Source organism: Juglans microcarpa x Juglans regia, chromosome 4D (genome assembly GCF_004785595.1).
Source record: "Juglans microcarpa x Juglans regia isolate MS1-56 chromosome 4D, Jm3101_v1.0, whole genome shotgun sequence".
NCBI lineage: Eukaryota > Viridiplantae > Streptophyta > Magnoliopsida > Fagales > Juglandaceae > Juglans > Juglans microcarpa x Juglans regia.
Genome location: NC_054600.1, coordinates 612,506 through 622,626, shown reverse-complemented (window position 1 = coordinate 622,626; position 10,121 = coordinate 612,506). Strand labels below are relative to the sequence as shown.

The 10,121-nt window shown below is 42.6% G+C and overlaps 3 protein-coding genes across 3 annotated transcripts; 2 read left to right on the top strand and 1 right to left on the bottom strand.

The window, feature by feature from the left end:
• The first annotated feature begins 1,700 nt into the window (after positions 1-1,700).
• LOC121259546 lies at positions 1,701-2,510 on the top strand. The gene has a single exon (XM_041161173.1). It carries the CDS (start codon positions 1,701-1,703, stop codon positions 2,508-2,510), a length of 810 nt encoding a protein of 269 aa, XP_041017107.1.
• Positions 2,511-3,992: 1,482 nt separating this feature from the next.
• Positions 3,993-5,993, top strand: LOC121259545 (uncharacterized mitochondrial protein AtMg00810-like). The gene is made up of 2 exons (XM_041161172.1): positions 3,993-4,251; positions 4,621-5,993. Exon 2 carries the CDS (start codon positions 4,722-4,724, stop codon positions 5,991-5,993), a length of 1,272 nt encoding a protein of 423 aa, XP_041017106.1. The 5' UTR covers positions 3,993-4,251; positions 4,621-4,721.
• Positions 5,994-7,982: 1,989 nt separating this feature from the next.
• LOC121259544 lies at positions 7,983-8,795 on the bottom strand. The gene has a single exon (XM_041161170.1). It carries the CDS (start codon positions 8,793-8,795, stop codon positions 7,983-7,985), a length of 813 nt encoding a protein of 270 aa, XP_041017104.1.
• Positions 8,796-10,121: the final 1,326 nt, after the last annotated feature.

Genomic DNA, 10,121 nt, shown 5'->3' with positions numbered 1-10,121 from the left:
CACTATTATACCCGTGACAGTGATGTAACAAAAACAGAACAAAAACAACGTCGGGATCAGATTATAATCAGATACAGAATCATAAATCCATGTCAAGGCTTTCAGATGACACGTCGTATCAAAATAGAGTACTGAATAGTTTTAGATCATTTCACATATTCAAAATAAAATAATCAAGGCATCTTCATTTAATCAAAGCAAAGCTTTTTAGATATCATATTCGCTTTTTTTTTCGCAGTTTAGAAACAGAATGCTAAAATAAGCTCATGTCTACACCAGTCATGACAAAACTTACTTTCTCTTTATACATATTTCATAAATATGCAGAACACATATTTGGTGATGTTTTCATATTTCTTTTCAAAGCAAGCATACATATATCTCATTTCATTTTCTTTTTATACAAAATCTAACATAGGAACCTCGCTTACCTCGACTTTTTAACTTTTTTGAATTTTTTCCACAACTGTGCTGAATGAAATTCAATCGTCTCCTATAAAATAATCATGTAATTTGCTTAAATTTCTAATAGTACTTAACTATTTAATTAAGCACATGTTTTCTAATTAAAACCAAAATACTTAATAACCTAAAACTTTATTAGCCTATAATCATAACCCAAAAAAACACATGATGGCCCTCCAAATACTTTGATTTCACGTACTTTCTCCAATTAATCATTTAAACTCTAAAATATTATCCACCCGAACCATCTAATCTCTTGATTTGTAAAAAGAAATAATAAACCATAAATACTAAATTATTCTATGATCAACACCAACTTGGAAAAAGGGTATTTTTGTAACGTCACTTATATGAATTTCAACTAACATTTTCAATTGTATAAAGGAGGGTGGCCTTATTGTGAGGCATGCAGTGGCCGTGGCTTTGACAGTGACTTCTGGTGTGGGTCTGGCGTGGGTGAGCGGCAGATGCTGTCCAGGACGGCAGGCCATGAGAGAGAGAGAGAGAGAGAGAGAGACAACGCACCATGTGAGGGGAAGAGAGGTTACCAAGAGAAACACAGCAGGCTTGGGGTGGCGTAAAGTGCCCAGCGGCACTTTCTGTGCAGGTTAAGGCGACGTATATTGAATCAAGCAAAAGCAATGAAGTCATCCCAACAGCACATCATGCAAGCCACCTCATCACAACAAACTGCCACGAGTCATCAAAATCAGCAAATCATGTAACCAACAGATGATTCTAGAAAGCATTCTGTTAGCAATTTCAGTACAGTTTGTTAGAAAGTTTTTTTTTATTCCCTTTTCTGCAATATTCTCTGTTTTTGCCCTACTATACTTACTATATATAGAGCTAGTTATCATATTGTAAAGAAAGTCTTCTTTTCAATAGAAAGAGTATGTTTCTTTCCTTCTCTGCTTTTCGTCTCCACTAAGAAAACAAAACTAACATGGTACCAGAGCCATAATGGCTTCAAGCGACAACAATCCCCTCCTCCTCCTCCCCCAACCAACACAAACCCTAAAGACCCCTCCAGCCCATACTTTCTTAATCCAAACGATGGACCTGCTACTCTACTCACCACTCATCTGCTTACAGCAGACAATTACCATTCATGGGCAAGGACAGTTTGTCGGTCACTAAGAATCAAAAAAAAGTTGGGCTTTATTGATGGTACTTTACAGGAACCTACCATTTCTAATCATCCCTTGTTAGAACCATGGCTTGAATGTAATGACATGGTGATAACTTGGCTTCAAAATGCAATGTCATTAGAGATCAAAAATAGTGTCGTGTATGTTGATACCGCTCATGACCTATGGCTTGAGTTGGAACAACGATTTGCACAAAATAATGGTCCTCGAATTTATGAGCTCAAACAGTCCATTAATTCCCTTGTTCAAGGTGACGATTCTGTAAGCTTGTATTTCTCCAAACTAAAAGGGCTTCTTGATGAACTTCTCAATTTTGAAGTCATTCCATCATGCACATGTGGTGCCATGAAAAATGTCCTTGAGAACCAGCAACGTGACTGGACTATGAAGTTTCTCATGGGGCTTCATGATTCTTTCACCAATATCAAAGCTCAAATCATTTTGATTAAACCCATTCCGAGCCTCAGTGAAGTCTATGCCCTGGTTCAACAAGAAGAAAAACGAAAGCAACTTTCCAACCCTCCCACCTTACATGATACCCTTGCCTTAGCTACAAAATCCACTTTCTTCTCTAATCGGGACAACCCCAAACCATATGGACCTCCAAGGCGAGAAAAATCCTTTTGCAGCCATTGTAAAATTCCTGGCCATTCTCTTGAAAGATGTTTTAAAGCTAATCCAGCTCTTGAAAAACCAGTTTGTACTCACTGCAATTTAGTTGGTCACACTTCTGCCCGATGTTTTAAACTGCATGGCTATCCACCTAGCCATAAACTATCCACTCGAGGAAAACCAACAGAATCATTTGCTAACCAAGTCAGCTCTTCCAACCAAGAACAGATCAATGAAGGATCCCAAGAAGCTCTCACCAAAGCTCAATATCAACATCTTTAAACTTTGCTGCATTCACAAGTCTCACAGCATTCTATTAATCAGGTTCAAATTGATTCCACACCCTCGGCTTCCACCATGACTAGTATGAATTCTTGTTTCACAGCTCTTCAATCCTCTTCTCCACTAACCACTGTCACAAGTTGGATAATCGACACAGGTGCAACAGATCACATGATCTGTTGCCCTTCTCTTTACACCAGTTCACCCACTCACGTGTCTCTCAATGTCAAATTTCCAAATGGTCATCTTGCACAAGTAACTCACAAAGGGACTGTCCATCTCAGTGACAAACTCATTCTTCATGATGTTCTATGCATTCCTACTTTCAATTTTAATTTGATCTCAGCCAGAAAATTAACACAAGATATATCATGCTGCCTCATCTTTTTCACTAATGAGTGTTTTTTACAGGACATTCTCTCTTGGAGCACGATTGGGAAGGGTGAGATCCACAATGGTCTATATCATCTCAAATTGACACCCGTTGCACCTACTGCCCTCTCCACTGTTTTCTCTACTTTACCATGTAATAAATTTCCTTTTTCCAACTCTGTTACTTCCCATCCTAATGACCAACAGCTTTGGCATTATCGAATGGGACATCTATCTAATTCACGGCTTTCCTTATTACAAAAGGACTTACCTAATCTTGCTATTATTAAAGCCAACATACCTTGTGCTATCTGTCATTTTTCTAAGCATCACCGTCTACCATTTCAATCAAGTGAACATCGAACATCCCAGCCTTTTGATCTAATACATTGTGACATATGGGGCCTTGCTCTCAAACAGCATATGATGGTTCTAGATTTTTTAACCATTGTTGATGATCACACTCGATGTACTTGGTTGTATTTAATGAAAAATAAATCCCAAACCAGACCTCTCCTTCAATCCTTTTGCTCTCTTATTGAGACCCAATTTCAATCCAAGATCAAAATCATTCGCTCTGATAATGGAGCTGAATTTGCAATGACAGATTTTTATTCAAAACAAGGAATAATTCATCAAAGAAGTTGTGTTGAGAGTCCCCAACAAAATGGTGTTGTTGAACGCAAACACCAACACATTCTTAATGTTGCCCGAGCATTGCAATTCCAATCTGGTATCTCACTTTCCTTTTGGAATGATCTTGCCTTAACTGCCACATATCTTTTCAACCGTACCCCCTCCCCCAATCTCCAAAACAATACTCCATACCAATTGCTTTTTCAAAAACCACCAACATATACCCACTTGAAAACCTTTGGTTGTCTATGTTATGCATCAACTATTAAACAAAACCGCCACAAATTCGATTCTCGAGCTAAACAATGTATTTTACTTGGATATCCTTTTGGAATCAAGGGTTACAAGCTACTAGATTTAGCCACCAATTCCATCTTCTATTCTCGTGATGTCATCTTCTATGAACATATTTTTCCTTCCAATTTACCATCCATTTCCAATCATCATAGCAGCCACTCACATTCCACATCATATTTTCCTCTTCTTGGTCCAAACATTCCTTTACCTGCACCTATTTCCCCTCCCTCCAACATTTCCACATTTACATTCCAGCCTTCTCTCCCTCCCACTCAATTCACTTCACAATCCCCTACCTCTCAAATTACTCCTCCTAACTCTTCCTCTGCCCCTCGACGATCCACTCGACCCAAGAAACCCCCTTCCTACTTACAAGATTATTCTTGTCAACAGATCCTTGTGACTCCCTCTTCACAATCCAGCTTCAAGATACAAGGTACTGATTCTCTTTATCCTTTGTCATCTTATTTAACCAACAAAAACTTTTCTCCAAAACATGCTGCCTTTGCTGCTGCCATTCTTTAAATTTCTGAACCTTCCACTTATTCTCAAGCTGTGAAATCTTTTGAATGGCGCAAAGCCATGGATGATGAGATTGATGCTTTACAATTGAATAATACTTGGGATATTGTTAATCTGCCTATTGGAAAGAAAGCAATTGGTTCCAAATGGGTTTACCGTCTCAAATACAACTCGGATGGCTCTATAGAAAGACATAAGGCACGATTGGTTGCCAAAGGGTATACCCAAGAGGAAGGACTTGATTACAATGAAACTTTTTCACCCTTTGCCAAACTTGTCACAGTCAAAACTCTTTTGGCTATTGCTGCCATTAAAGGTTGGAGTTTGCATCAATTTGATGTAAACAACGCCTTCTTACATGGTGAATTACACGAAAAAATCTACATGAAGATGCCTCCCGGATACTCAATTCCCAACAAAGAAAAAGTTTGCAAGTTAAAAAAAAGCTTGTATGGACTTAAGCAGGCTTCTCGGCAATGGTATGCCAAATTTTCCTCATCTTTACTTCAATATGGTTTCAATCAATCTAGGGCTGATTATACTCTTTTTACCAAAGGCAGTGGTCCTTCATTCATTGCATTACTTGTCTACGTTGATGATATTATTGTGGCCACTAATGATCTCAAAGCTGTTTCTGACCTAAAAGAATTCTTAGCTACCAAGTTCAAGATCAAGGACCTTGGTTGTCTAAAATATTTTCTAGGTTTAGAGATTGCCCGAAATCCTACTGGAATACAGATTTGTCAACGAAAATATACATTAGATATATTAAATGATGTTGGTTTGCTTGGTTGTAAACCAAGCTTAATTCCCATGGATCCCAATATTAAATTGTGTAAAGATGAAGGTCAATTGCTGGATGATCCTAGTGAATATAGACGAATGGTTGGCAGACTTCTCTATCTCACTATTACACGACCTGATCTCTCCTACTCTATTAATATCTTGAGTCAATACATGTCATCACCACGAGTCCCTCATCTTCATGCTGCCTATAAAGTGTTGCGGTATCTCAAGAAATCACCAGGACAGGGCTTGTTCTTTCCATCTTCATCCTCATATCACTTGACTGTCTACTGCGATTCTGACTGGGCATCATGTCCCGACACTAGGCATTCCACAACAGGCTATTGTGTCTTCCTTGGTCACTCTCTTGTCTCCTGGAAATGCAAGAAACAGACAACTATATCAAGAAGTTCTACTGAAGCAGAATACCGCTCCATGGCCTCAGCCTCATGTGAAATCATATGGATTAAGTACCTTCTTGCAGATCTCCAAGTCCCTCATTCTCAGCCTGCTACTCTCTACTGTGATAGCAAATCAGCTTTACACATCGCCTCCAATCCCGTCTTCCACGAAAGAACCAAACACATTGAATTAGATTGTCATCTAATTCGGGACAAAATTCAAGAAGGAGTTCTCACCACAGCCTACACACCATCGCAGTCTCAGCTTGCAGACCTCTTAACTAAAGCTCTTCATTCCCCTATGTTTTACTCTCTGTTGCTCAAGATGAGAGTCACTGATCTCCACTCTCCATCTTGCGGGGGGATATTGAATCAAGCAAAAGCAATGAAGTCATCCCAGCAGCACATCATGCAAGCCACCTCATCACAACAAACTGTCACGAGTCATCAAAATCAGCAAATCATGTAACCAACAGATGATTCTAGAAAGCATTCTGCTAGCAATTTCAGTACAGTTTGTTAGAAAGTTTTTTTTTATTCCCTTTTCTGCAATATTCTCTGTTTTTGCCCTACTATACTTACTATATATAGAGCTAGTTATCATATTGTAAAGAAAGTCTTCTTTTCAATAGAAAGAGTATGTTTCTTTCCTTCTCTGCTTTTCGTCTCCACTAAGAAAACAAAACTAACAACGTAAAGGGGGCTAGCGACGTGCGGTGGCTTCCTGAGATAGAGTGGTGGCTGGTTTGTGTCTCACGGTGAAAATAAATACCCTGTTTCAGTGTGGTGCAAACAGAGGACGTGGAGGTCGCGTCTACACGGTGGTTCTGGACTGGCTACGGTGGTTTACGGCGGAGTTTCGTGGAGCTTAACTGGATGTTTTATGCTGACTATTGGACACAGTGGTTCCGTGGGGTGTAACCTTAGTGGCTGAGACGTGGGGAATCGAGGGTGGCTTAGGGCAGTTCCTACGGCAGCATGGCTTTCAGCCTTCTCGTGTCACTATTTTGTAGTGGGTGAAGGTTGCAACGTGGTGGCCAAACCCGCTGACGTGGGTTGCTGGGCTTCATGTTGGGACGAACGTTCTCAATAGCAGCAGGATGCTGCGGCTGAGGTCATGCACGGGGGGCTTGCGTGGCTGTTCCTATACACGTGGTTCAAGGCTGGCTACGGTGGCATGGGTTAGAGGTTTGAAGTAGTGGGGTTGTACCCTAGAGAGGGGATGCTACATGCGGTTGTTACCGGCTGCAGTACAGTGTTTGCTGCACTTGTCCTCAAGTTTTAGCTTCGTCTGAGGGAGGCCTCGGTAGCTTGAGGTAGTGTCGAGCATGATTACAAACGGAGTCCACCATGGCCTGACCGAGCGAGGGTTAGGAGGTGCAACGCCGTGAGAAAGCTTGTCGTATGTGAAGGACCCATCGGCTGTCAGCACTACCCAGAATGACCAATACAGAACCGAGAGAGAGAGGGAGGGAGGGAGGGAGGGATGAGAGAAACAGGGGCATGGAGGGGAAAGTGAGGCTCGGAGAAAGGGAGTGACTGTGAGGGGGAAACCAAAACTGCAAGGAGTGAGGCGATGGGGTGGGTTTCGTGCAGGTGAGGGGTCCGTTCTTGCAGATGGTGGTATGTGGGAAGGAGAGAAAAATAAAACAAAGGTCATTGGGCGACGGCCATATCGGATTCGACTTTGACTGCAAATTTGTTTTAACAACACTAGTACTAGTACTACAGATGATCTTATTATTCCCACAACCCTAGCTAGCGGCCTTCTGCATTATATATATACCTGGATATCTGCCATGCAAAGGATCGGATTAATTAGAGATCATCCGATCTGGATAATATGTTGGCCCCCCGATCATATATATGTACCAATGTTTTCATCACTCATCAGTCGGATATATACTCTAAATCATATATATATATATATATATATATATATATATTTACAGGACCAGTACTACTCAACTTTTATTTAAGTGTATGATCATAGGCCGACAAAAACATGATTCATCTTTTAAGTGTCATGACCCATGCATGCACAGCTTTGAAAGAAAAAACCATAATTTAATTTATGAATTACAATAATACAATATATATATATATATATATATATATATATATATCGCCACGATTATGTTTACAAACAGTTTTCAAAGGACAAGTAAAGAGGAATGATCAAATATATATATCTTAAGAATAATAATTATTTTAATATTGCTGGAATAACAGCATCCAAACACAACATTATTCAACTTTTAAGTGCAAGACAAAAGGAAATATCAACGTACGTACATGACGTACTCCAACCATATCGGAAGGAAGAGAACTGGAACAGATAAAACAAATAAGTCTTATTCTTATTCATGCACGAAACCCATGCATGACGACGGACGGAAATCAACGTAAAAAAAAGCAGCGCACAACACAGGCATTTCCCATATCTGAGAGAGAGGACTTATGAAGAATCAGTGTCCTCATCATCGTCCTCCGGAGCAGGCATATTCAGATCGAATCTCGGAGATTTTGGGCCTTTCTCTTGGGGCTGGTTCAGATCGATTCCCAGGAGGCCTCTCGCTGAAGAAGAAGTGGAATCCTTAGCAGCCGAGGGTGCAGGCTCATCACCCTTACTTCCATCCACGCCACCTGCACCGATCAGTACAGGAGTCATTCTCGACATCACGCCCTGAGCCACATTGAGAAGAGTCGAAGCGATTTCTTCTTGAGCCCGAGGGCCTATGCGGCCAGCGCCAGTTCCAGTTCCAGTTCCTGCTTCTACTTCTCGGTCCGGTGATCCTAAAGGGTCCCAGCTTCCAGTCGGGGGAGGAAACACCCCACGCCATTGACGCTCAGGATGGGACCTCATATGCCCAAACAAAGCCTTCCACGAGTTAAAGTGCTTGCCACAGACGACGCAGTCGGGGTCGCGCGATGGTGGATCCAGTAACTCCACCTTCCTCTTAGGTTTTTGCGTGCCCATGCTCGATGAGCCCTGTTCCTCGTTTCGGCCTCTCCGCTTCCTACTAGGACCCTCCAGGGGGCCTCCAACAACATTAACAGCATCAGTACCACCCTCAGCCCTAACGTTGTTTCCTCCATTATTACCCCCAGTCTGTTGAGCCCTAGTTGGGGAAATCTTCTGATCAGCTCCTTGCATGCGGGCATCCTCTCCGACAGCATAAGCATTAATCTGAGGAGGCATCTCACGCCCAAGTTGTTGTTGCTCATCGGAGGAGGAGGAGGAGGAGGAGGAATCTCCAGGCTTGGCCATGGATTATTGGAAATGACAAAGTACTGTGACTGAGACGACAGTGGACAAAGAATATATCGATTGAGAGATGTACTGTGTTTCTCTGGAGCACGGTTTCTCACCCATGCACTAGCAGCCCTTATATACCGAATGGCGCAACGTTCCATAACGGTGGAGATGTGCTTAATTAAGCATGAAACGAAACGCCGTACCCTTTCCTTACGTATGAAACGCCGTACCCTTTCCGTGAGTTCCGGAACGGTGGAGATGTGCTTAAGCATGAAAAAATGAGACGTTCCAACGAAGGTGGTGCAGTGGACGTACATGGCAAGGATGGCTTCGGTGCAGCTTGGCGACGCGCAACCGGCGAAGGGGCACATCGGCTTGGTAGTTTGCTGAGTCGGTTAGGGGAGAGCAGGACTCGATAGAGGGAGACTTTCGGCGACGTATCTCCGCATGGGCATACGTGGGAGGCGGAGGAGCAACCGGTACAATTGTGAAGTTCCTATAATGCCCTGTTTTGGTTTCCTAAAACAGAGCGTGTCGCCTCACTTAAAGCTGCCATATTATATACAAAGGGAAGGGATAGGGATGAGGTTTGGTCGGAGGTGGGAGAGCTTGAGGCTGAACTTGTGGCTCAGCGAATCTTCCCGGTAGTTGGGTACTCCTGAAATCGCGCGGGACGCTTGTGCGCTAGGGTCTGGCCCTTCGTTGCTTGAGTCGCGTGATTGGAGAGGCGCTTGGTACGATGGCCTCCGGGGTCCCAAAGGTGGCTCTGCAGGGGTGGTTTAGGGCGGAGCTGGCCTCTCTTGGTGGTGGCCGAATTGCTGGTTTCTCATGCATGGCGTTGGTGGAGTGCTCTGTTTTTGTGAGTGCAAAACAGGGGCTGGGAATATGGCTGTTGGGGGCGGTTTCCATGGTGTTTGGCATCGAGTCCTGGCTGGGCTGTGGTGGATTGATTTTCCTGAGGTGGTTCAAAAACGCGGCTGTTTGGCGAGGAGCCCCAGCGTGCGGACTGGGCTGAGTTCACTGCCTAGGGGCATGGGCATGGGAGAGGCTGCGACGTGGGATTCGGTTTAAAATTGTGTTGTGGTAATTGCATGTTTCATCGACCTGAGCTGTCTCATGTTATTTATCCATTTAATTGCATGCCTTGTGCAGGCCGTTCGGGGGCTACAATTCCATTGCTTTGGGAGCAAACTGTTGATTTTAGATATATATAACCCTAAGTTTGAAATCGTGAATGATCTTGATCAGGACAAAGCAGTGAGTGTTGAAGTTTCTTTGTTCATTGATGGCATGCAGTAATGTTTTAGCGTAATTCAAATGCTCGATCTACTTGTTTTT